Genomic DNA, 27,548 nt, shown 5'->3' with positions numbered 1-27,548 from the left:
ATAGAAATACCAGCCCCTTTCACTTCCTAATACCAGTGTGCTGGCTGCCTCACATCTGTAGCCTCTAGATCTTGCAGTATAACTTCTCCCTTCCATTGTACTTTAATTTAGGATCTACCTCTGATTGATAGCGAGAGTTCTCAGAATAGTAGGTTTCTGGTAAATTTTTCAAATCCTTTCTAACAGATCTTCAGCATTACACTGGATCAGGAGTGATCTAACCCAGTTTTTGTTCCGTTTGACACCACTGCAGCATCATGCTTACCTCAAGAAAATTACTTAGACTTGGGGATTGATTTTTTTTTTTTTTTTCTTGGTCAGGGATGACAAACTTCTAATAACTTCTATCAACAGTTTTTTTTTTTTTCTTTCACCCTGTTGCAGCAGCAGGAGTATGGGGTGATGGTGTAGAAGTGGGAAGAGGAAGTAGGTATGGTTGGGATGATAGCTGGGAGGAGCTGGCTGAAAGGGGTACATGCTACTGACCATGTGTCCAGGGTTTCAAGACAATCCCAGCTCTTCTGCTATATCTCCAAGCTTGAGTGATATCTGGAACAACCATGAGACTTACCAGTCTCTTGACTCTCTGACAGTAGTGACAAGAGCCAGAACTACCCCTCCTACCAAGTCCAGCAAACTGAAATTTGCTGTAAAGGTGGAGAAGTTAAGCTATCTTCAGAATTTGAGTTTAATTTAGTTTTTAAAGTTGAGAAGGTGATGGGAAAAGAGAATGTTTTCAAAGTTGGAAAATAAAAGCAAAATGAGAGGTGGTGGTTACAGCTCTGAAGGGGAGATTGAGAGTGGGAAAAGAGAAACTTGGAGTCACTTCCAGCCCCAGTGGGTGGGAAGAAGAGCAGAGTCACTACTACCTTCCCTGTCTCCAGGTGAAGCACTGGTCTAATTGCATCTCTCATTTTGCTCCTTGGCATGCTTACAGCTTCAGGGTCATATTAAGGCATGTTGAGTAAGAGAAATTCCTGCTTCCTACCTTGAATATCTGCCTTACCCCACTAGGCTGATTTCTCTGCATACTTTTCTAAATCATTGCTTGAACTCAATCTCCTAGCAGGAAACCAAATCTGACCCTTCTAAGTAAAGCTGGGAGTGCTCTGACTGTCCTGTCCATTAGATATTTAAATGTTGCTATGGTGGCTTTGATGGATTTTGGGGGGTGGAATTTTTGCAACTTATGCCAATGCGGTCATATTTTTTTTCAAAAATTTGAAGCCAGCATCTCTTTGTGTATGCTGGACACTAGTGTCCAACACCTTGAATAATCATTTCCCCGCATGCAAAATACTTACTCAAACAGCATGATTCTGTTTGATACCCATTTTACACTAGTATAAATGACTATACGAGGCCCATTTTTTTCCTAGTTAATCTCCACAAAATAACTTCTGGAAGTTTTTGAGTTTCCAGGAGTCAGGAATCTATTCACGTAACTTACCTTCTGAGAACAAGTAGTATAGATAAGTAATTTTCTTAGTTTCAGTGGTTAATTGTGATGCGATAACTCAGCTCACCTTCTCCAGGGTCAGATTTTGTCATTTAGCATTCATATATCTTTTTCATTTTATTCCTTTCACATTATTTTAAGAAATTAATGAATATGGGTGTGAAAACAGTAGCAGACTACAAGCAAATAAAACCTCTCTCTCAACATACTATAAAAATAATGTCATTTGTATAACTACCACTTCTGGGCAGTAAACAGTTTTAGAATTCCAGCTGGAAAAATTCCCAGTAATCAAATGCTAGAAGCAATGACTGTCCTAGGAGTGATTATTGTAATTTAGCTGTAAATCTTCTCTAAAGGTTAAGAACTTTCTTCATGTCGCTGACACTGTCCCAAATCCCATGACAAGCAGGCTTCAGTTTTGGTCTCCCTAATAGCAGAGCTTTATACTTGAGTCACCAGATTAGCTGTGATTTAACACGTAAACATTTGACTTAATTAGTATGTTCTTTTAGGATTATGGGTTCATATGGTGCTTTTTATTTTTCACTTAGCCTATAGTTTCTGTATACAGTAAACTGCAGAGGTAATATAAGGGTCTTATTGCCTGGTTTTGGATGTTTTTTCCTGTAGTCTAGGGTTGCCAACCCTCCAGGGTTGTCCTGGAGTCTCCAGGAATAAAGATTTAATACTTAATTAAAGATTATGTTGTAATGAAACCACCAGGAATACTTCCAACAAAAACTGGCAACCCTACTGTAGTCGTGAAATAAGTTTAAAACAAAAAGGTATAGTTAATTCAGAAAATAAAATGTAAACTTCTTCCAAAAAGAGAATTCCTTGTAACTATTTCTATATTTGCTTTAATTTTTCTTTGCCAGTAACTTTTATATAGTTGTGTGCTCACATAAATACAACACGTTTGATTCTCTTATTGTCTCTTACATAGTATTTTCATTTTCATCTCGTGAGAGTTATTACAGAACTACCTTAATAAATAAATACCAGTAATATCAACATGCTACTACTAATATGAAATATTTTGAGCTAGTCCACTTTTTAAAAATACCTTAAAAATTCATTGATCTTTCTTGGATATGAGCGCCGAGGCCCTCCCTCAGGGTTAAACTGTTGGAAGTTTCATAGATTCATTATTTGAGTGGGTTTTATACAATATAACCCCGATCCTACAATTGGATGCAGACAGGTACACCTTTGTGACACTCCTGCCACAGTGAAGCCAGTTGCCCTTCACAGGTGCAAGGATCTATAGTCTCTATTTGATTGGAGGACCAGGGTTGAAATTTGTTGTTTGCAACTTACTCTGTGCAACTGCGTTTCTTCAAAGCAAAATAGTTGTAAATTGGTATTGTCCGCATTTAGCAACAGCAGGGTCAGCACAAGGTCTATGTTGATTTATATGGAATTCAATAATCTTAACTGTCATAAGTCAGTAGTTGTGAGTGGAACTCAATGCATTCCTGCATTCATTTCTTCTGTGTGCGTTTTGGAGTCTGAGCTTTTCCTTTTACTTACATTGCAAACCCCTCCTCCTCCCCCCAACGCTGTTTCATTTTATTTTTCCTGCTAAGTGCATTTGGCCATTAGGGTAACATTATAATCTTACGGTCTCAACATTAGTGTATACTGCATTTAAGTTCACAACTGCTGTCTCTCTTGAGTTGTTGCTAACCGTACTGGCAATATACTAATAAGGACACAGTCATTGGCACATTTTGCCAAAACAACTATAATGTACTATATAAATCAAGAACCCTGGCACTCATCCAGAAAGACTACAGTGCCTATTAGAATTCTGATTGTACTCTATGTAAGGCATAAACTAAACTGTCTCCACCTGCAGGCCAAATGATCTTAGCAGGAAACCTATAATGAGATTTGACCCCTTTGACGATCTGTAGGAAAGCAGGAAGGGGGGCTTAGAGACTGACATGCACAGAAGCAGGTGTCAAGCATGTGGTGCAGAAAGGTTCATTGTAAGTAGAAACTAACCTAAAAAGTTTGATGAAAATCTTACTTTTGTTTTTTTTAATTATAAGGCTCTGGAAAATCTCTTGTGATGGGGGGAAAAAAGAAACATCTTTTAGTCTGTATTTTTATTTAGAGCTAAATTGTGATTTGTTTGGCAGTGCAGGGGAGTAAGATGTTGGAAAACACCACATTCTGTTGCATTCTACCATATCTGCACAGGGAGGGAGATGGAATGACTAGTTTCCTTGGGGCTTATACTCCCACTGCTGCGCATGGACCTGAGACTGGTAGGGAACAGGAAAATCCTGGTCGATCGTCCACCCAATACTATAACAAGCATCACTGCACCAGAGGACACACATTACATAGAGTGCATAATATAGACCAGATGGCGTGTACTTGTTCTCTTTTCCTTTCCTCCCCACACTATTGTATTTTTTAAATCAAATGTGCTGTGCCTTCACTGAGGCACTGCTCTGTCTAATGAGGGCAAAAGCCAGTAGAGCAGCACCCAGGGAGCAGCTAAGCAGAGATAAAGCTGCTAGGATCTGAGATTAAAACTGGCTTCTTGCCTTCCCATGCATCATCACCAGCTTTGATTCTGCAAGCCAAGCTATATTCTTTTTACACCTCTGCAACCTCACTGATTTGATGAGCTGTTGCACTGGTGAGTAGACAAGATCTAGCCGTCAAAACATTTCAATACTAGCAATGTGTGGAAAAGGAAAGAACCCAGTTTGATTTTAAGATCTCAGGGTGAGTTTGCAGGATTGGTACTTTCATTCTTGATGCTATGCTCTTCTCCTAACTGGGAATGAGGTTGAGCATCTGCTTCAGAAAAAATTATTAATGTCATATGTATCTCCTAAGTAGAGGCATTACTGAAGTGAACAGCTGTTACCCAAACAAAACCTGAGAATTGAACTTGTTTTATACTCTTGAACTTCCCTTGCCCAGAAAGAATGAGAGTGAGCCTAGAATGTTCTGAATGAGCCTTTTGTCAAGCAACAAGACCAATCCAGATATGATTTTCTTCACCTCTTACAGATGCGGGGTAAACTAGGTTTATAATAGCTGCAGATAAACCCTTAATTAGCGGACCTAAGAGGTGCCACCATACTACTGGAATTTATATTTTACACGATCACCTTAAAATGTAAATTCATATCTGTATTAAAAGTTGAAGTATGTATTATCTTTTGAGCGATTTTAATACATATTTTAGTGAATTAAGATGGTAAATCTAATTTGTTTCTATCTGATTTTTACTTTACAGTTGGACAAAGAGACCCTGCGAATGTGATTGTAAAAGAAGAGCTAGTTGAAAATATGGAAGTCATGCCACCAGAATCAACTGATAAGGATGGTGTTGAAGATGGACAGAAAGATGTTCAAGAAGCTAACGAGCAGTTGCCATCAGAAGAAGAAAAAGTAGAAGAGTTAGAACAGCCCAGTGAATCTCAGTCTAATGATGTTGGATTTAAAAAGGTTTTTAAATTTGTTGGTTTCAAGTTTACTGTTAAAAAAGATAAGACTGAAAAGTCTGAACCTGTTCAGCTACTGACTGTTAAAAAAGAAGAAGCAGAAGTGGCAGCAAATGGAGCTGGAGATCATAAAGAAGTCAAGTTAGAAGTGGTGGAGGAAGCAACAGAAAGTGAGGTGACCCACCCTGCAGAAAAGACTGAAGAAGAACCAAAGAATGAGGAACGGAAAGATGAATCTCTTCCTGAAAAAGTAGCAGAAAGCCCAAGTGAGGAAGAGGCAGAAGGAAAAAAAGAACCTAGCAAGTCACCAGCGTCTCCAACAGATGGATTAGTTAATGAAACCGCATCACCACTAAGAAAATTCTTTACTCAGGGTTGGGCTGGGTTTAGGAAAAAGACAAGTTTTAGGAAGCCTAAAGAGGATGAGCAGCAGACTCCTGAGAAAGAAAAGGAAGAGCAAGAAAGGGAAGTGGCAGAGATCCCAGTAGAAGCACATGAGAAGGAGAAAACTGAGAAAGAAACGGAAGAGCAAGAAAGGGAAGTGACAGAGATCCAAGTAGAAGCAAGTTTGAAGGAGGAAGTTATTATTCCTTCTGAACAATCACTTCCAGAAGAGACCATTGAAAGTGTAAACAAGGAATCTGAAGTGTCCTTTGAAGAAAAAGTAGACCTATCCCCTGAAGAAAAAACAAAACCAGTGAAAGAATGTAAAATATCCTTAGAAGAAAAAACTGAAATACACTTTGAAGAGAAATCTGAACTACCAGCTCCCACAACCATGGAAATATTTGGTGAAAAATTAGAAAAATCTAAAGAAGAATCTGAACCTGTAGCTCCAATGACAACAGAAGTGTTTGGTGAAAAAATTGAGAAACCTGAACCAAAAGCTCCACTGGCAACTGAAATCTTTGATGAAAAGTTAGAGGAAGAAGTTCATGTTAGCACTACAGAGGCAAAAGAGGTTAAAACAAATGAGAGCGAACAGATGCCCTCCTCAGCTTCTGAACAATCAGTTGAAGGAAATGGTGAGCTACAAGGAATTCAACCCACTGAGGAACAACTAAAGGCCAAAGGAACAGTATGCATAGTAGTAGACGACCACATCAAGCAAACAGAACCAAGCCCTGAAGATGCAGCTGCATGTAAGCCTCCAGAAGGCATCACCACTGAGGTTGAACTGTTGTCATCACAAGAAAGAGCCAAAGTGCAAGGCAGCCCCCTAAAGAAACTTTTTACAGGAACTGGCTTAAAGAAGCTTTCTGGAAAGAAGCATAAAGGAAAGAGAGAAGAAACTAAGCCAGGGGAACAAGTAGAACAAATTCAACATTTAGCTGATTCCCCAGAAAGTCCAGAAGAACAAAAGGCAGAGAGCTCTGCCTCTTCACCTGAAGAATCAACAGAGCCTCCTTCCGTGGAGAAAGCCATAGATGCAACACAGGTCACTGAAACTGAAGAAGGAGTAATTTCAGATGTAGAGAGAAAAAGAGAGTGTGTAACTCCTTGGGCATCGTTTAAAAAGATGGTGACTCCCAAGAAACGTGTCAGAAGGCTTTCTGAAAGTGACAAAGAAGAAGAAATTGATAAGGCAAAGAGTGCTACGTTGTCTTCTACTGAAAGTGCAGTCTCTGAAAATCAGGAAGAAACTAAAGTAAATGGTGAGGAGCAGAAGCTAGAAAAAAGCACAGAAGAGCCAAAACGAAAGGTTGATACTTCTGTATCATGGGAAGCCTTAATTTGTGTAGGCTCCTCTAAGAAAAGAGCTCGGAAATCCTCCTCTTCTGATGAGGAAGTAGGACAGAGGCTTGCTCAAGAAGGCCAAAAAATAGATGAAGTTGGCCAAAGCAAAGAAACTGCACCAGACATGATCCTAACTAGTTCCCAAGAAAGTGATCAAGGACAAGGAAGTTCCTCACCAGAACAAGCTGGAAGTCCATCTGAAGGAGAGGGTGTTTCAACCTGGGAATCATTTAAAAGATTAGTCACTCCAAGAAGAAAATCCAAAACCAAAATGGAAGAGAGAAGTGAAGAACCTGTGTTAGTTTCCAGCATTGAACATTCTACTTCAGATGTTGAACCTGGAAAAGAAGAAACATGGGTTTCATTTAAAAAATTAATACCTGGTCGTCGGAAGAAAAAGTCAGATGGGAAGCCAGAACAAGCTTGTGTTGAGGAAGCTGGAGAAGAGATGAGAGAAACCACTGAAGAAGACTCTGATGTTCCAGCTGTTGTTCCTTTATCTGAGTATGAAGCAGCTGAACAAGAGAAAATTGAGGCCCAACAAGCAACACAAGCTGAGGCAATAAGGGAAGAAACTTTAGATGAAAAGAGAGCTGAAAAATTAGAAGATACCTTAATTATTGAGCAATTTAATGAAGGACTGGTTCATGCAGTTACTGTGACTGTTGTAGAGGGGGAGAGAGCAGTTACCAGTATTGAAGAAAGGTCACCATCTTGGATATCCGCTACTGTGACGGAATCCATTGAACAGGAAAAAGATGATGATGAACAAACTGAGCAGATATTTGAAACTGAAGTTGTTGTAGAAAAGACATTGGTGGTTTCTAAAACTTTGCCAGAGTTGAGAAAGGACATAAGTGATGATACTATAGTAAGTGAGCTGGAGTTAACATCAGAAGCATTGACAGCACTGGAAGAGGCAACAGAAGTGTCCTTTGCAGAGGAGACAACTGAGATGGTTTCTGCAGTGTCACAATTAACTGAATCCCCAGATACTACAGAAGAAGTTACACCTGTTCAGGAGATAGAAGGGACTCAGCAAAATTTAAAAGAATTAAACAAACAAACACAGGAAATTCTTGAGGAGGTTGTACAAAGAGTGAAGCTATCAGATGAAGTACAGATGATTAGTGAAAGAACTGTGACTGGAGTCATAATTCAGTCAGTGCAGAAAATTGGATCTGAAATGAAAGATGAAGCTAGTGAAGCTACACTCACATGCAAAAAAACTGTGTTGGTTGAACAGTCCTTAAAGAAAGAAGAACCTGAAGAGGCTGACATTCAACACATGGAGAGTGCAGGAAGTGTTGGAGGCAGAAATGAAGCTGACGGAAGTGTTCTACAGGAAGTGTCAGAGATGAGTGAAAAGTGTGCAGTGATGAAGGTACACATAGAAGAAGCTAGAAGTCTGGATAGATTGGCAGATGAAAGTCAATGGCAAGAAACTGAACAAGCATTTATAGAAAGACATGAAGAAATGTCTGAAGTAGAAAGGATTCTAGAGAAAGGTAAATTGAAAGACGAGGAATTTTACAGTAGTGTCACAATAACTACCAAAGCAGAGCATGAAGTGAAAGCGGAGTATGTTACCGTAGTAAAACAACAAGAAATTTCAACCGAAGAGGCCAAAATCAATGTAAAGGTAGTAATTCCAGGTGAAATCACAGATGAAGGTGCTCCAGAAGTGGATGGATCTGAAAGTGAACCACATGAAGCAAAGCTTGAGATGTCCCAGGAATTTAAGCAAGTGGTGGACATGGTGCCTAACTTAGAATCAAAATGCATGAAAGTAACTGTAACAGAAGCCCCTTTGCAGAGTGAGGCAGAAGATGCCATGCTCTCTTCAGAATCAAAACGTACAGAAGCAGCTGCAGCTCAGTCCCCCATACAGAGTCAGGGGACTGACATCCCAGCGCAGAGTAAAAGGGAACATGCCAGGGAGGCCTTAGAACCAAAATGCACAGAAGCACTTGTAGATGAGGCCCCTGTGCAGAGTGGGATAACTGAGGTTCCTGTGAAGAATGAGGTGGAAGATGCCGTGCTCATCTTAGACTCAGAATGCACTGAAGCAGTTGCAACTGAAGCTCCAGTGCAGAGTGATGTAACTGAGGCCTCTGTGCAAAGCGAGGTGCAAGATGCTATGCTTACCTGGGAATCTAAGGGCACCGAGGCCACTGTGCAGAGTGAGGTGGAAGGAATTGCTACTGAGGGGGTGATGCAGAGTGAGGTAACTGAGGCTCCTGTGAAGAAAGAGGTGGAGGGTGCCATGCTTATCTTAGAAGCCGAATGCACTGAAACACTTTCATCTGAGGCTCCAATGCAGAGTGATGTGACTGAGGCCGCTGTGCAAAATGGGGTGGAAGATGCTGTGCGTATTGTAGAAAAAGAATGCACAGAAGCACTTGCAGCTGAGGCTCCCATGCAAAGTGAGGTGCAAAATGCCTTGCTTTTCTTGGAATCCGAATGCACAGAAGCAATTGCTGCTGAGGCCACTGTGCAGAGTGAGGTAACTGAGGAGGCTACAGTGCAGAATGAGGTGGACGATTCCATGCTTACCTTAGAATCAACATGCACAGAAATCACTGCAATCGAGACCACTGTGAAGAATGAGGGAACTGAGATCCCTATGCAGAGTGAGATGGAAAATGCCCTGCTCTCCTTAGAATCAAAATGCACAGAGACGATTGTAACTGGGGATGCAATGCAGAGTGGGGTAACTGAGGCACCTGTGAAGACAGCGGTAGAAGATGCTGTGCTTACCTTGGAATCAGAACACGCTGAAGCAGTGGCAGCTGAGGCTCCCATGCAGAATGATGTAGAAGATGCGCCATCTAACCTAGAATCAGAATACCCAGGGGCAGTTGTAAATGGGGCCCCTCTACAGAGCGACATATGTCCTAAAGAACAGCCTGTGTGTGGAAAGGGAGACGAAGAGGAGCCTATGGAAGCAAAACAAACACTTCTACTGACTGCAACAAGTTCAAATGACAATCAGCGAGAGGAAACCAAGTTTGAGCTAATGACGGAAGTGGAGAAAGATTTGTTTGAATCTGGAAAATTGGAACTTGCAGGCAGTGATAAACTTTATTCAACTCCAGTGCAGCAAGAGATTTTAGCTGTGCAGCTAGAAGATACTGGCTCACCCATTCCTAGTATTGAAAGCTCTGAGGCTCAAAAAGCATCTGTGCCTGTAACAGCTGCAGCAGTTGAAGAACAAATCATTGCAGAAACTGTAACATCTATGGAAACCTCAGCTGAAACTTTAGAGCCTTTAGCAGCAGTGCCTGCAAAACTATTTCCTGAACTAGTCCAAGATATTACCATTGCTCATTCAGGATTTGAGGCTGCAGACAGTAGGAGTGAAGAAACTGCAACAGTGTCAGTATCAGAGATGACCGCTGCAATGGTGGATGGAATGATTGAGAAAGCAACAAGCTGTACACAACCTGATTTGATCCAAAAAGATTACGTCGATGACACAACCCAGGGGAAGGAGCAACGGAAGCCAGAGTGTAGGGAAGAAGCTGGGGAAAAACTAGTTTCTCAACATACAGAAAGTCCATCTGTAACCCACATAGAATTCGAAAAAGATATTGTTCAGCCTGTCACTGTAGAATCTGAGAGTACAAAAATTGTATTAAAGATAATTCAGACTGCGGTTGACAGATTTGAAAGAACAGAAGAGCCAGCTGCTGTGTGCATGGCATCTGAATCGCAGCAGCAGATTAAATCAACAGATGGAAATCAAAAAGATATAAATATATCTGAAGTTCAGGAAAGTGTGCAGGCTCATCAGCAGCTTCTTGTAAAAGGTGAAAAGACAGTAGAGGGTAAAGAACAAGAGTTCCAACAACCAAGTACAGTCAAACATACTATTTTAACACAGTCTGCAGAGAAACGAGCTACTCTAGAACAAACAGAAGATTTGCCATTAATTTCTGATATGTCAAAAGAGGTTGAAATTCAGGATTCAGGAAAGATTGTAGCTGTCACTGAAGATGTTTCAAGTGAAAGTTTAGAGGCTCAAAACTCAGCGATAGATATGAGTGTTTCAGAAGATTTATCCAAAGAGACAAGAACGGACCAACCAAAGCTAAAGGAAAAAGAAGCAGGGCAGACTGTGGCCACCCAAGAGAAATATATGGTTCAGCAAACACATATAGAAAAGAAGGAAGACAAACATAGCCAACCAGTGGAAGACATGAAGAGACACACAGAGGAAGATGTAAAAGAATATGCATCTTGTGGGAGTCCGCAATCAAAGTCAGAGCTCACCAAATCTTGAGGCCCAATGTAAGTAGCATTTTCATTACTTATTTTTTGGTAGCATTATTCAGAATCTTTTCATTGTTGTTGATTTGATACTGTGTAGTGCCTTTTGCATGCATCAAAGATCTCAGATTGCAAACCAGGGCCAAAATTTTCAAATTATTTTGCCTAACTTGAGACAACTAGACCCATATTGGTTGAAACTATAGTAAAGAACAGAATTACCAGACACATAGATGAACATAATCTGTTGGGGAAGAGTCAGCACCGCTTTTGTAGAGGGAAAGCGTGTCTCACCAATCTTTATTAGAATTCTTTGGACAAGGGTGATCCAGTGGATACAGTATACTTGGACTTTCAGAAAGCCTTTGACACGATCTCTCACCAAAGCCTTTTAGGCGGAGTAAGCAGTCATGGGATAAGAGGGAAGGGCCTCTCATGGATCTGTAACCAGTTAAAAGAAAACAAAGGGTAGATATAAATGGTCAGTTTTCAGAATGGAGGGATCTATACTGGATCCAGTGCTGTTCAACATATTCATAAATGATCTGGGGAAAAGAGGTAAATAATGAGGTGGCAAGATTTGCAAAAGGTACAAAATTACTCAGATAGTTAAATCCAAAGCAGACTGCAAAGAGTTACAAAGGGATCTCAGAAAACTGGGTGACTGGGCAACCAATTGGCAGATGAAATTTTAATGTTGATTAAATGCAAAGTAATGCATAATGGAAAACATAATCCCAACTATAATTACAAAATGATGGAATCTAAATCAGCTGTTAGCACTCAAGAAAGAGATCTTGGCGTCATTGTGGATAGTTCTCTGAAAACATCCACTCAATGTGCAGCAGTGGAAAAAAGCTAACAATATTAGGAACCATTAGGAAAGGGATAGCTAATAAGACACACAATATCATTGTGCCACTATATATTTCCATGGTACGACCACACCTTGAATACTGCATGCAGTTCTGGTCACCACATCTCAAAAAAGGTTTATTAGAATTTTAAAAGGTACAGAGAAGGACAACAAAAATGATAAAGGTATGGAACAGCTTCCATGTGCGGAGAGATTAAAAAGACTGGGACTTTTCAGCTTTGAAAAGAGACGACTAAGAGGGGGATAAGATAGAGGTCTAGAAAATTGTGAATGATATGGAAGTGAATAAGGAAGCGTTATTTACTCCTTTACACAATTTTTTTTTAAAAGGGTCACCCAATGAAATTAATAGGCAGCAAGTTTAAAACAAAAGGAAGTACTTCTTCATACAATGGACAGTCAACCTGTGGAACACCTTTCCAGGGGATGTTGTGAAGGGAAAAACTATAATGGGGTTCCAAAAAGAATTAGATTAGTTCATGGAGGATAGGTCCATCAATGGCTATTACCCAAGATGGTCATGGAGAACCACATGCTCTGGGTTTCCCTTGTCTCTGATTGCCAGAAGCTGGGAGTGAACAACAGAGGATGGGTTTCAGTGGTAGCCAAGTTAGTCTGGATAAGCAAAAAAAAAAAAGAAAAGAAAAAAAGGGAATCCCTTGTGGCACCTTTAGAGACGAACAAATTTATTTAGGCATAAGTTTTCGTGGGCTAGAACCCACTTCATCAGTTGTATGAAGTAAAAGATGAGCAGGTATAAATACATGAAAGGATGTGGGGTGGTTTACGAAGTGTTAAGTCAGTCTAACGAGACAAATCAATTAACAACAGATACCAAGAAAGGAGAAATAACTTTTGAAGTGATAAGAGAGTGGCCCATTACAGACAGTTGACAAGAATGTGTAAATAACAGCAGGGGGAAATTAGCATTGGGGAAATTACATTTAGGTTTTGTAATTATCCAACCACTTCCCTTCTTTATTCAGGCCTAATCTGATGGTATCTAGTTTGCGAATAATTCCAGTTTTGCAGCTTCACGTTGGAGTCTGTTTTTGGAGGTTTTTTGTTGAAGAATTGCCACTTTGAGGTCTGTTATTGAGTGACCAGAGAGACTGAAGTGTTCTCCTACTGGTTTTTGAATGTTATGATTCCTGATCTCAGATTTGTGTCCATTTATTCTTTTGTATAGAAACTGTCTGGTTTGGCCAATGTACGTGGCAGAGGGGCATTGCTGGCACATGATGGCATATATCACATTGGGAGATGTGCAGGTGAATGAGCCCATGATGGTGTGGCTGATGTAGTTATGTCCTATGAAGGTGTCCCTTGAATAGATATGTGGACAGAGTTGGGATCGGGGTTTGTAGCAGGGTTTGGTTCCTGGGTTGGTATTTTTGTTGTGTGGTGTGTGGTTGCTTCAGGTTGGGGGGCTGTCTGTAAGCAAGGACTGGCCTGTCTCCCAAGGTCTGTGAGAGTGAGGGATCGTCCTTCAGGATAGGTTATAGATCACTGATGATGCACTGGAGAGGTTTTAGTTGGGGGCTGTAGGTGACAGCTAGTGTATCTTAGAGCTTGGCTGAAGACAATCAATTGTGTGATGTGGTCTGGATGAAAGCTGGAGGCATGCAGGTAAGTATAGCGGTCAGTAGGTTTCCGGTACAGTGGATTTTATGTGACCCATTGTGTATTAGCACTGTAGTGTCTAGGAAGTGGGCCTCTTGTGTGGACTGTTCCAAGCTGAGGTTGATGGTAGGGTGGAATTTGTTGAAATCTTGGTGGAATTCCTCAAGGCCCTCCTTCCCATGGGTCCAGATGATGAAGATGTCATCAATGGAGCGTAAGCGGAGTAGGGGCATAAGGAGATGAGAGCTGATGAAGCATTTTTTCTAAATCAGCCATAAAAATGTTGGCATATTGAGGGGCCATGTGGGTACCCATTGCAGTCCCGCTGACTTGAAGGTATAAATTGTCACCACATGTGAAATAGTTGTGAGTGAGGACAAAAAGTCACAAAGTTCAGCCACCAGGTTTCCCATGACATTATCAGGGATACCATTCCTGATGGCTTGTAGTCCATCTGTGTGTGGAAATTTGGCATAGAGAGCTTCTACATCCATAGTGGCCAGGATGGTGTGTTCTGGAAGATCATCAAAGGATTGTAATTTCCTTAGGAAGTCGTGGTGTCACAAAGATATCTGGGAGTGCTGCTAGCGTAGGGCCTGAGGAGAGAGTCTACATAGCCAGATAAAACTGCTGTCAGAGTTCCAATGCCTGAGATGATGGGGCATCCAGGATTCTCATTCTCATTGCTTGCCAGTTCTGTTCATTCCCTCTGAATCACCTGGCATTGGCCACTGTTGGAAGACAGGCTACCGGGCTAGATGGACCATTGGGCTGACCCAGTATGGCCTTTGTTGTTATGTTCCTGTCTAAAAATGTAAATAAGGAGCCTTATTTTTAAACGTTGTTGAGTACTCACAGCTTCCATTGTTAACAAGAGAACCTGTGAAAAATAGACCACTTTTATTCAGTAGAAGCAACAGATCTTTTGGATGAGATGTAAAGCAGAGGTCTTGAACAGCTGTACTACCCAACTTCATGGGTGATTATTCTCCACTTGCCTATTGTATTATCCTTCACCTGCTGTCCCCCGTTAGTGCCAATTGGAGCTGTGCATACTCAACACCTTGGAAAATCAGAACACTTTTATTCAGGTGCAGCACAGCACTGTTTCTCTTGAGAGAGTTATTCCTCCTCTTTATGCCTTGGGGGAGCCGTGCTCTCCTACAGGACCCCTCCTTCTTCTTGGGTAGTACAGTGAGAGTTTGCTCCACTTCTCGTTTTAGTCTTCGCTCATCAGTGAATGGGGGGAATTCCAGCAACAATCCTGGGGGTAATATGGGACATGCAGCTGTATTACTGTCATCTTACAAGCTAAGCAAATTGATCCGTATCTAGTCAGTATTTGGATGAGAGACCTCCAAGGAAACCCCAGTTGCTGCAGGAAATGCTTATAATTTAGTAGTGGCAGTCTTTTCTCAGGCTCAGTACTAAACTGTTGGTGTCAACTGAGACAGAAAACAGAAGTTTTAACCGTTTCTATTGCCATTGCCATTTTGCCTCTGAAAATTAGAGGCCAAATCATCAACTGGTGTAAGTCAGTTACTCTGTAGGCTTCAAATAGAGCTGTCCTGATTTTATGTTAGGATCTGATCTTAGATTTCCAGAAGAATGTAACCTGGGAACTGGCTAATTTCCAAGTTTAAGAGGTAGCCACTTGAGTGTTGGACACCTGGGAGGAGGGTAGGTTTCTGGCCACTGGAAGATGGGTCTGCTTCAGGACTTTTGAAAGGAAAAATTCCCACCTACTTATCCTTTTCTGGGATTCTCCTCCTTCTCATCTTATGTTCCTAATGTGATCCTGCTTACCTTGCTACTGGTACCCAGCCATCCTGTTTGGCTGAAAACCAGTGGCACAAAAACCAGTACAGAACCTGTGAGGCAAACTGGGATAATGAGGCTGTGATGCTGCCACCTTCTTGTTGTATTGGAGTTCTGTGGAAGTGAGAGAAGTGGTGTTCTCTTCAGAGCAAGAACTCAGAGTGAGATGGGAATTCTGCTGGGAAATGAAGACAAGGGGTGAAGTACTGAAAAAGAGTCACTTCAGTGTAGGAAAAACTCTAAAAACTATACAAACACAGCAGGGAAATGCAGCCACTTATATAAAACTCCAGTCAGTGTCAGTTGGTGGATAATTATGAGCAACTTGACAATAACAAACCAGTGCAGCCATGTCATTTAAGCTTCTGTGATGTGAGATTTAAAAATAATTAACATGTTTAAATTCTGAAAGCTATGTTGACAGTATCTTTAAGTAGAATAATCCAGCTATATACCTGTGTGTTGACTTGCCTTTCAACAAGAACTGAAACAAACTGGAGAAGATGAAAGTTCAAGCTCAGCTGTCTGTGGCCAGAAAACTGGCATAGATTCTAGAATAGCTTAGTTCATGGTTAAGCATTTGAATTTCCAGGGTAATTTGGAAGGGTGCCCATTTATCTGTCTTTTCTCCACTTAAATGGGTAGTCTGCTAGCAAAGGAAGATTTGGCTATGTCTAGGGAAGAAGTAGAATTTTTCTCTGAAATATTAAGTTAGGTGGACAAATAGTTACTGAATTGAGAGATCCTAAATTGTGTTCATCTTTTTTTTGCCATTTTCATAAAAAACAATGGAAAAGGAGAGAGAGAGAGATTATTGATTTTTCAGATCTCCTATTTCTGATGTAGAGTACAAGACAAAGTTTTGGTGGCTACATTCCAATTTTAAATCTTCAGATTTAAATTAGTAATGTCAGAATGATACCTCAATCCAGAAGAGGTTAAAATAGGCTGTCAAATGACCAATCACTAGGGTAGCTTGTCAATGTAGAAAAGAGAATGTTTACCTATACTGAAGCTAATCAGACACGCTGTTGAAAACAGTGAAAATGAAATGAAAATGTAGTGATTGTCACCCTTGAAAATTCTACTAACACTTTTGCCAGATTCTAGATTTAAAACATCTATTTAGGGCGTGCCTCCATGTTCTGCTACTCCCTCATGTCTTCTGCTACCCTCTCCCTGGATTTTCTTAGGTGCTCCATTTCTGTTTCCATTTTCTTAGGAGTTCTGCAGGAAGAGGGTGTGAGTGTGCATTTAGTGGGGGTGTTGTGTTGTAGTGAGTGGGCTGACCAGAGCATCAAGCTCAAGGAGGGCTGTGAAGAAGATGGTACAAATGTTGTCAGTGGGGTATGGGAAATGTTCACTGGAGAAAATGGGGAGCGAATAGTGAAGAAGGTTTTGTGGAGGCAGCAGAATGTGGAGCATGCAACAAGGGCAGAATGGGGGTCTACGAGGCTTTTCACTGTATTCCTAATCTCCCCCGCAAATCTAAAAAGGCTCTCAGCACTTTGAAAAGATGAGCCTGGGATCTTAAATTCCTAACTCCGTTAGTCAGTAAAAATCATGGACTGAACAGTGACACTGGATTTATGCTTTTTACCAATATGCAACCGACTACCCTCCTCTTTTTGTCCTATGACTGCAGAGCTTAATGAGCCACTCTACCTTATATTATATTATGTGCTAACTACTTACGCTAAACAATCTGGTCCACCTTGCATTTGGCTGTGTTGCTCAGTACCTTTTACAGACCTGAAGATGAGCTCTTTGTAAGGTCGTCGAAAGCTTGTCTCTTTCACCAACAGAAGTTGGTCCAATAAAAGATATTACCTCACCCACCTTATCTCTTTAAAATGCTTAAGGGAGCCCAACTCCAGTGCACCTCCGAAGGCCCCCAGGAGTCCAGGCACCCTTCATTTTGGACTTTGGGAGGTACACCGGAAGGGCAAAGGGAAAACTCCCATGCTGTGTTGCCCTGCAATCCTTTTGCTTTCTCCATCTGGCTCCCCCTCTCCAGCTGCATCCTAAGATGTTGCTCATCACAGCCTTGTTCCAGCAGAAAGGTCTGACTTTTGATTAAATGGTAATTGTTTAAGTAGGATTCCACTTGTTGGCTTGTATATCAACTTCCAAGATAATGATTTAGGGCTGTGGTTCTCAGACTTTTGTACTGGTGATCCCTTTCACACAACAAGCCTCTGAGTGCGACCCCCTTATAAATTTAAAACACTTTTAAAAATATTTAACACTATTATAAATATTGGCGGCGAAGTGGGATTTGGGGGTGGAGGCTCACGACTCCCCATGTAATAACCTTGGAACCTCCTGAGGGGTCCCAATCGCCATTTTGAGAACCCCTTATTTAAGAGGTGAAGATTTTCTCAGGTGTGTTTGGATTTTCAAGTGAATTCTCTTTAAGGGGAGGTAATGGTCACAGGTCATCCGTACCCTTCCTGTCAGTTGTGTTTAGCGTAGCATTTCGTTTTTAAACTGGAGGATGTTAACTGAGTTGATGAGGTCTCTCCAACACCACTCCTGAAAAACAGCCTCACCACTTAAGGAAATTCTGAGGAAGAGTAGAAATTACTTGAGTGAAATTTGTGATTAATAAGGCGTTGTTAATATTTTTGTTCTTTTGTTTCAGCTGTTCTGTTAAATGTGTGTGTTACATTTGGAGAGACCAGAATGTGAAGAAGGCAAGAGCAGAAAGTGGAATCTGCTAATTGGTCTATAGACCAATGTTTCTGAATTGTGAGATTAGACCATCAATATCTGACATCATTCCTTGAGAGTAGCTGACAATCCTGAGGAAATATCAGGAGCTTTAGTCATCGCCCTCTACTCTTGGATGTTAACACTTCCTCTTTTCAAGACTTCTTGATTTTTGTTTGATGAAATGATTTGAAAAAAGTGATGTCTTTGATTAAATGCTTTCCATAGCCTAATGGCAATGCCCAGTTTCTGTTGTTCCAGATTTCCCCTTCTAACATGCTTCCAAAACTGGAGTGTAATTCTTGATGTATTTATATGTATATCATAAACCCAGTTCTGATTTTAATGTATATTCTCTATCTTATGTTAAAAATGCAAAATGATATACATTTGCATCACTATATGAAACTAAGTGCATGTGACCATGGTGAAGCACTGTGAGTGAGCTACAGCTGGCCACAAATTATCCCCATGAAATTAGGCAGGTTTTCCACTTAGTGAAAGGGTGTAAGAACTGATATTTAAGGCATTATGCTAGTTGTTGTTCTTGCTTCCATAAAAGAGCATTCATGATCAAAAGGTGTACATTTCCTATTTGGAAACCTACTGATGTAAATTATTAGGCAAAAGTTAATTTTGCATCACTTCCTCTATAGGAAGTGCACTATAATTTTCTTGAAAACATTTAAAGTTCACTTTATTGCAATTTGATTTCTCTGACAGCACCTGGTGGAAGCTGGAAGTCCTTGAGAGTTACAAATTTATCCATTTCAAATTGTTCAGCAACCTTGAAATGGCGATTTCAAGAAATTATTTTCCTTAAATCTCTGAGACAATATTTCAGCGTTATGAAGAAAATAATTAACTGTTCTTATTTTTGCATTCTAATGTTATCCTGTCTCCTGGACCACACAAATGCCATGAAATGAGACATGTTGTTTTTAAAAAAATGTTTTGATAAGTACTGGATTATGTCCGCTCCATATTTATGCCCATTTCTTTTCAGAACAGTGTGTTTCATTATGCTCATGTACATTTGGCAGATTGTGATTTCTGAAAATGATTTAAATAAAATCTTTGCTTATACTTAGCTCTGTTGGTTTTAATTAAGACTTGGTAAACCTGGAACAAAATATTTCTCAATTTTTGTCAGGTGTTAAGTTACAAGTGTAAATCAGTGCACACATAAAACTGGGCAGGCTTGAAATATTAAATAACTGAACAATTATTAAATGTTTAAAGTATTCTGTACTCGACCTTCCAGGCACAGAACAAGAATGGTGGGTCGTCAGTAGTTTTAGATCTGGTTTCTAAAATAAATGTTATATGTTGCACTTTGTGAACTTCACACCATTCTGGTTGAGCAAGATGTTGACCAATAACTTCATTATCCTATCTGTATAGTAATTTATTTTAAAATGAACTGTTTCCTTCTAACGTACCAAATGTTCTTGTTAGGGCAGGTGCCTCCCAGTCTCTGGGGCTGCACAGTGTGCAAACAAAGAAATGTGACGGATTGCACCATCTGGTGGTGGTTTTCTGCAACTTGCAACTTGTTACTCAGAAAAAGTATGTTAGCCAACTAATTCAGCTCTGGCAAGCAGATATGGGTTTCTCCTAAAATGTGTATAAAACAACACATGCATCTGCTAACAAAATATGGTCATGTCTGCACATACACGCTTACAATGGCACAGCTATACCAATACAGCTGTGCTTCTATAAGATTGCTTGTGTAGCCACATTATGCCTATGGGAGAGAGCTCTCCCATTGACATAAAACCAGCTCAACGAGTGGTGGTAGCTATGTCAGCGAGATGCAGTGCTGTGTACCCAAGTGTTTATGCCGGCAAAGCTTATGTCACTCAGGGATGTGGGTTTTTTCGCACACCCCCAAATGTCAAAAGTTTTCCTGACATAAGTGTTAGTGTAGACATGCCTTAGTCTTGAGCGGAAAAGTGACAGGATCCTTGTGCTGTAATGGCTGAATGAGACTTCCAAATATCAGGTTGTTTGAGTATCTTCCCGCTGTATTTGGCATAAACCATCTCATCACAAAATGTTGGAGCAGGGAGATACTGGTCATCAGGAGTTAGAAACACAAAGTAATTTCTGCAGAAATATCCAGTTATGTGAAGTGTTTATAGCTATCTTCTGAACATTTTAGGGTATATTAAAAAATTAGTTTTACAGTTCTCTTTTTTTCTTCATTTTTACTCTTTCTCCCCTCACCCCTTTGCTACTCTCTGTAAGAAGCACTCAAAGTGCTTAGCCCAGGAACAATGTTTGTGTTTTGTTTTGTTTTTTAAACTTCTAATTTATCTGCTAAAATTTCTCTGAAGTCTTTTTTTTTTTCCCCCCCTTGACAATCTTAACTGTAGTTGAATATCACTTCAATCCTAAAATTGGGAAACTATTCTGAGTTAAGAGCAGGTCTTTAGTAACTTGTACTACAGGCAGATGCTGCTGCAGTAGAACATTTAACCTGGGACACCTTAACCCTAAAGAACAACCTAGTGCTCAGAACCTTTGAATCCCTTCTTTCAGCTCACTCATATTTTAACAGAAGTTAGTTGTGCATGTGAGACTTGGAGAAACATTTATATGAAGCCTCAAGACACTTTGACACTGTACTTAAAATGAATTAGGATCTTCACTCTGCTCTGAGGACTTTGATTTTACCTGACATAATGCACACGCACTCTGTGTGTGTATAACATTGAAAGGAGAGGTTGGTATAATTAACACATGGGACTCTGGGGATGCCCAGAAAAAAGAAGTGTCCTTTAGCTCTCTAAAAAGTCAATATTCTCCTACAAAGAACATGGCAGGAAGGGCCTTATTTTTGGCCCAATTATAAATGACGCCAATCTGCATTGTCACCGGTGCAACTTGCTAGGGTACTCCCTGAGTAAAGATTTTGCTTAACTCACAGAAAAATATATAAAAGTTTAAAGCTGAGAAATGTGATATCAAACAATCCAGTCTGTCTTTCCTTAGTGGCAACTTTCCCCCTTATCTTTGGGCATGAATTACAAAAGTAATTCAGACAATGGCTGTCAGTTCCCAGAGGTTATGTTGCTTGTGTTATTTGTGCTTTTTATAACACCATGCAAAAGTGAAATCGGTTACGTTTGTACAAAATTATATACCTATGTACGTTAAGCCATATTGCAATAACTGCAACAGGTAAAACAAAACAATAGCATGACCTGTGTAAACCTTTGTAGCTCCAAAGCTGTTAATAATATGTAAAGTTATTTCTTGCCTAAACCTCATTTAAAGAAAGCTAGCTTTTATCAAAATGTAAATTATGTTGGTAGAAGCTGAGAAGCAAGTGCTTAATCTTGCTTGTTTTTTATATTAATCCTGGGCCTAGCTAAGCAATGCAACAAATGTTAACTGTATAACCAATGTTTCTTCTTGTAACAGACACCTATAAAATATGGCACCATTAAGACCTTCCTAATGGTGCAAGGAACATCTCTCTACATACAGATACTACTTTGTTCCAGCATATTGCTTTGGCCCCTGAAATACTCATGCTGCAACCTGTAGCTTGTGCTTAAACTCCAAACTTGCAGCTTCCTCTAATCCAATGTACTGGGTTAAAAAAATGTTGATTTTCTATTTTGTTTTTAAGGTAGATTTTCACTGACTAAATAAAGTACAACCACAAGTTCATTCTAATGTGTGTACGTGTTTTGTAGTTTCGACTTCTTGCAAATGGTTTCTCTGTTTTATTGATAAATCTTCAGACAAGAGAATGTTTTGCTTCTTGACAACAAGCAGTGTTGATTGACATTTTCTCATTCAACTTTAGATCTGAATTTAAAAAAAATTAATTATATGATTACATTGAAGATTCAGTTGTGTGGGTGTATGTATTAATGGGTATATGTAGTAAGCTATTTCAGAGGATTTTGAAGAACAATTTCCAGATTGAATTCAGGCTTGTTGATTGTGTTCAGTGAGCAGGAAAGGCTATCAATTGTACACTTTCCTTGTGTAGTTACTGAAGTCAGGCAAAAATAAGGCATCAATGTGGCTAAAGTTACAGCATAATACTGACATTGAATTGCCACAACAAATATGCAAAGCTCTCTGCACTGGCTCTCTGATCAGAATTTTCAAACAGTTTCCAACAGCACAGGGGTAACTCAACATCTCCCTTGAGATGATGCAAAGAAATAAAAATTACTTAAGAAGATTTAAACCCAAACATAAAAATTGGGGCTATCAAATTATAGAATAAACCATATTGGAGGGGAAAAAATACTTGACTTCTGTCCCTCCTTCAGCCTACCCTAGCAGCAAAAGGAAATTATAGTTGCGTCTGTAGGGCAAGCAGCATCAGGCCCTAGATAGCATTGGCCTCCCTTTTTATAGGACAGCAAGGTTTGCGTCCTCCCAGTAAATCTTGTGTTGACATTAGTTTGTAGCCTCTTCCTCTCAATTCAATTTTGAAACCCAGATTAAAACATTGCTATGGTGAAGTTGTACAGATTGGTTTTTGTGTTTTTCTTTTAAACTGAGACCACTTAATTAAAAAAAAAAGTGTTGGCCAGTATGTGGTAATTATTTGGTTAATAAACTCTGCCTTTGTCCTCATTATTTGTGTTAGTCTGTACATGTCCTTTTGTGGCCCTCATAACCACAGTTTCTGAGCCCCAGGGCAGGAAATGGTTGTTACCTTATCAATAGCAAGCATCCTAATTATTAAACTGAAGTGCTCAGTAAATGGGATGCTATTAGACTGGGTCCTTGCATCAATTTTTCTCAAAGGCTAATGTTCCCAGTTTCTACCATAATAGGCAGTGAACAGACACCATGTTATCTTAGGAGGATGTTGCTGTTTGGTGATGGTGAGGGACTTCAGTGGAGCTACACCACTTAACACCAGCTGAGAATTTGATCCAATTATGTCTTTACAGTTAACACTTACATTGTGCCTTAGCTGATATATATATATATATATATATACTATAAAACATCAATTCCTACTGCCCATATGAACTAATGTATGAATAGACTAGAGTAAATTTGTACTAAGCAAAAGCTTATAGGCAAAGCTGGATTTAAATATAACCTGAACATAAGAAAAATCCTGCTGTGGCTCTGAAGACTTCTTTGGGAATAACCAGCATGATGACACCACATAGGGTGGGAGCAGGACTTTGGAATGACAGAAATGGGATGGAATTCAATAATACAAAGCACATGGTCATGTACTTAGGGTCCAATAAGGGTTTCTTCGAGCTGGTGTGGGCTTGTCAGTTGGAAGAAATGAAGGAGGAGACGGCCTGGTCTGTTGGTCAATCACAGGATGCCAAGCCACCAGCGTGATGCAGCTGCGAAAAGGCAAGTGTGCTCCTAGGCTTTATCTGGTGAGGCATTTCCTGCGGAGCTAGAGAAGTACAATGGCATTGTACAAGGCACTGGTGGTGTCAAACCTTATTTGGAATACTATGTACAATTCTGGTCACTTGTGTTAAGGAAAGAGGAATGGCAGTTGGAACAGATGCAGAGAAGAGCTACTGGGCTGGTCAAGGGAATGGAGGGCCTGTCTTAGGAAAATGGAAGAGCTTGGCTTGGTTAGGTAGCAAAAAAGGCTGAGAGGAGATATGATTTCTTGCTATAAATATATCAAAAGGGTAAACGGGGGGGTGGGGAGTAGAGGTATTAACTTGAAGGCCAATGCTGACACAAGAACAAATGGATATAAACTGGTCATGCTTGCAAGGTCTCTAAACATCAGAAGAGTGAGGGTAGAGGAGCCTCCACATAGGAGTTGTGGGGATGAACAACCTAGTTTTAAGAAAGCACAGGACATATTTATAAGTGAGAGTGTATGATGGGTTGCCTGTAATGGAGGGAGTGCAGGGCTCACCAGTATTAGTGCTCACTTCCAGTTTATGCTTTATATTCGGGGTCAGGAAGGAATCCCCCCACCCCAATGTATTCTGGAATTATTTTTTGTCTCCTTCCTCTGAAGCATCAGGGATGGCTATAGCTGTAGATGGGATACTGGGGTGGACCAGGGCTTTGAGGTTGCACCAAACATTCTCTCAGGTGTGTAGCTGCCTGGTTCTTGCCCACATGCTCAGGCTCTAACTGATTCTCATAGGTGGGAGTGGGAAGGCATTCCCCCCCAGCTCAGCTTGACAGGCCCAAGTCAGGGGTGAGCAACTTAACTATAGGACTCACTACCTGCATTCAGCTGAGGATGGCAAATATTGCAAAGCCTCAGCTGAGACTGACGAGGCTCTTGCTGTTGGTATTGTTGGAGCACGCTGGACCTGATCTCTCCACCCCTTTGCACCTGCACCTTGCAGAGTCAGTCACACCTGTGCAAAGTGAATACAAAACATGAGCAGATCTGTATGATGGTATTTCTCAATCCTTGTCCCCAGGTCAAGGCAGTGGAGACTAGCCTCCTCCCCCCAAAGTCTGAAAGCTCACTCTTAGCTGAGTCAGGTTTTAGACTTCACTATTTTTCAGTCCAAGAGAGGAAGAATCTAGTGATCTTCAAGACAAGAGAGACTGATGTTGATTAGCATTTCATTAATTTTTTGTTTATATTTTAATCCCTGTAATTAAAGTTCTTCCGTCCATGGTTACAGGCACTGTAGAAATTAGCAAAATAACAGCTCTGAACCAGCTTATTTGAGGAGGTGGTTTTATGCATAAAGACATATTACAGAGGATAATATTTATTTTTTGTTTGCATTCCTCTGCCCGCCAGCATAGTATTTAGTCTTTAAGGGGATCAGCTTCTGTATCAAATGACTGAAGGATAACTAATGTGACATCAATTTTTAAAAAGGGCCCCAGAGGTGATCCCAGCAATTACAAGCCAGTAAGCCTGACTTCAGTACCGGGCAAACTGGTTGAAACTATAGTAAAGAACAAAATTGTTAGACACCTAGATGAACATGATATATTAGGGAAGAGTTAACATGGTTTTTGTAAAGGGAAATCATGCCTCACCAATCTATTAGAATTCTTTGGGGAGGAAGGGGGTCAACAAGCATGTGGACAAAGGGGATCCAGTGGATATAGTGTACTTAGATTTTCAGAAAGCCTTTGACAACATACCTCAAAGACTCTTATGCAAAGTAAGCTGTCATGAGATAAGAGGGAAGGTCCTCTCAGGGATTGGTAACTGGTTAGAAGATGGGAAACAAAGGGTAGGAATAAATGGTCAGTTTTCAGAATGGAGCGAGGTAAATAGTTGTGTCCCCCAAATGTCTGTATTGAGACCAGTCCTGTTCAACATTTTCATAAATGATCTGGAAAAAGCGGTAAACGGTGAGGTGGCAAAATTTGCAGATGATACAAAACTACTCAAGAGAGTTAAGTCCCAGGCAGACTGCGAAAGCTACAAAAAGATCTCTAAAAACTGACGGGGCAAGAAAATAGCAGATGAAATTCAATGTTGATAAATGCAAAGTAATACACATTGGAAAACAGCTAATTTAGACCCAACTATCCATATAAAATGATGGAGTCTAAATTAGCTGTTAGAACTCAAGAAAGAGATCTTGGAGTCATTGTGGATAGTTCTCTGAAAATATCCACCCAATGTGCAGTGACAGTTTAAAAAAGCGAACAGAATGTTGGGAATCATTAAAAAAGGGATAGATAATAGGACAGAAAATATATTGCCTCTATATAAAGCCATGGTACTATCACATCTTGAATACTGCATGCAGATGTGGTCGCCCCATTTCAAAAAAGATATATTGGAATTGGAAAAGGTTCAGAAAAGGACAACAAAAATGATTAAGGGTATGGAACGGTTTCCATATGAGGAGCGATTAATAAGACTGGGACTTTTGAGCTTGGAAAAGAGATGACTAAGGGGGGGATATGATAAGAGATCTATAAAATCATGATTGGTGTGGAGACAGTAACTAGGGAAGTGTTATTTACTCCTCATAACACACAAATTAGGAGTCAGCAAATGAAATTAATAGGCAGCAGGTTTAAAATAAAAGGAAGTAGTTCTTCACACAATACACAGTCAAAACTCTTTGCCTGAGGATGTTGTGAAGGCCAAGACTATAAGAGAGTTAAAAAAAGAACTAGATAAGTTCATGGAGGATAGGTCCACCAATGGGCAGGGATGGTGTCCCTAGCCTCTGTTTGCCAGAAGCTGGGAATGGGTGATGGGATGGATCACTTGATTTCCTGTTCTGTTCATTCCCTATGGGGCACCTGGCATTGGCCACTGTCAGAAGACAGGAAACTGGGCTAAGTGGACTTTTGGTCTGACCCAGTATGGCCGTTCTGATAGTCTTTTATGTTTACTTCTTGGTGGCAGGCAAAATCAATTGAGACATGTATGGCTCTTCCACAGAGATGCACTAGAGTTTGCAGAAGCCTCACCATTACATCTGAGTAGCCTAGGGACTGCCTCTGCTCCAGGACCTGGGGGAGGGGGGGGCGACACATTTTCCCCCTATTAGCGATCTCCAGTGTCTAGCACTATTACTTGGCTTCAGATAGTACAGTAATGGGAGCCATATAAAGAATTAGAAAGATAGGAGCTGCGGTGATGTTTTGCCCCTACAGGTGGAACTCTCATTGAATTATGTAGCCATACCATTTGAGGGGCAACTGCAGAATGAAGCTGAACAGCAAAAGGCTGGTACATTTACTGAAACAGCCTTGATTTCTGACCCGGGAAAGATTTGCACAGGTACTTACCTTTAGGCATGTGAGCAGTCCCATTGACTTCATCAGACCAACTCACACATGTAAGCTTAAGCACATAAATACGTACATTCTTGATGGGTTAGGGCCATATTTGTTAAATAGTTGAAATATGGCTATATAAATAATGAGCATTCAGCAATGAATTATTCTGTTTATTTGTTTCCCTGAAGTGAAAAATAAGTCACAACAAATATACAAATTTGTTTGCATCAGGATTTCAATTCAGTGGCCAAGATTCCACTCGAAAAATCAGCTGCTGAGGCAATTGGCTGGCAAGCTTCATTGCTGGTAAAACCACTTAGACTGTCAGCTTTTTGTTTGTAGAGCACCTAGCACAATGGGTTCCTGCTCCATGTCTGGGGTTTCTCAATGCTACTGCAGTACAAATAATAAATGATCATTAACGTTCCTGATGTTGGCTCTGCCTACTTCTTCCATGTCCACCAAGAAAGCAGCTGGGGAGTCCATCTTTGGGTGTCCCTGATGGCCTAAGTGATTAAATAAAATAATTAATTAAATCAAATAAACAGGCTTTGGGAAAACCAGAGAATTCAGCACAGGCTTAATAGGCTCAGTAGAAGAAATAGCCAGAATCTCACTTCTTCCTTTATGAGAACCAGTTGTTTAGGGAAGTCATGCAGACAGGAATGAAATGGTTAATTATAATTCAGCCCTTAATTTCAAAAAGGGTAAAAGAATTGGATGAGGAATTGGAATGACAAGCTGACAACCCAATGGGGGTAGATTAGAACTCCAATAAAGTGTTATGCAGGCAAACCTTTACTCTGCTCTCAGTAAAAGATAAGAAGAAACCAATTACAGCTAGAAAAAGAATTTAAGTGTTTGAGAATAC

The 27,548-nt window shown here is 40.3% G+C and overlaps 1 protein-coding gene across 3 annotated transcripts in view; it reads left to right on the top strand.

The window, feature by feature from the left end:
• AKAP12 (A-kinase anchoring protein 12) overlaps nt 1-21,658 on the top strand; it is a 138,363-nt gene extending 116,705 nt beyond the window's left edge. For all 3 annotated transcript variants that reach the window (XM_050949403.1, XM_050949402.1, XM_050949404.1), the window contains 2 exons: nt 4,728-10,965; nt 17,907-21,658. In XM_050949403.1, the coding sequence (XP_050805360.1) occupies nt 4,728-10,957 (6,230 nt within the window). In that variant the 3' untranslated portion in view covers nt 10,958-10,965; nt 17,907-21,658. The remainder of the gene's footprint in view (nt 1-4,727; nt 10,966-17,906) is intronic.
• Nucleotides 21,659-27,548: the final 5,890 nt, after the last annotated feature.

The sequence above is a fragment of the Gopherus flavomarginatus genome, chromosome 4 (assembly GCF_025201925.1).
Source record: "Gopherus flavomarginatus isolate rGopFla2 chromosome 4, rGopFla2.mat.asm, whole genome shotgun sequence".
In the NCBI taxonomy this organism is placed as follows: domain Eukaryota; kingdom Metazoa; phylum Chordata; order Testudines; family Testudinidae; genus Gopherus; species Gopherus flavomarginatus.
This window is presented reverse-complemented; position numbering and strand designations above follow the sequence as displayed.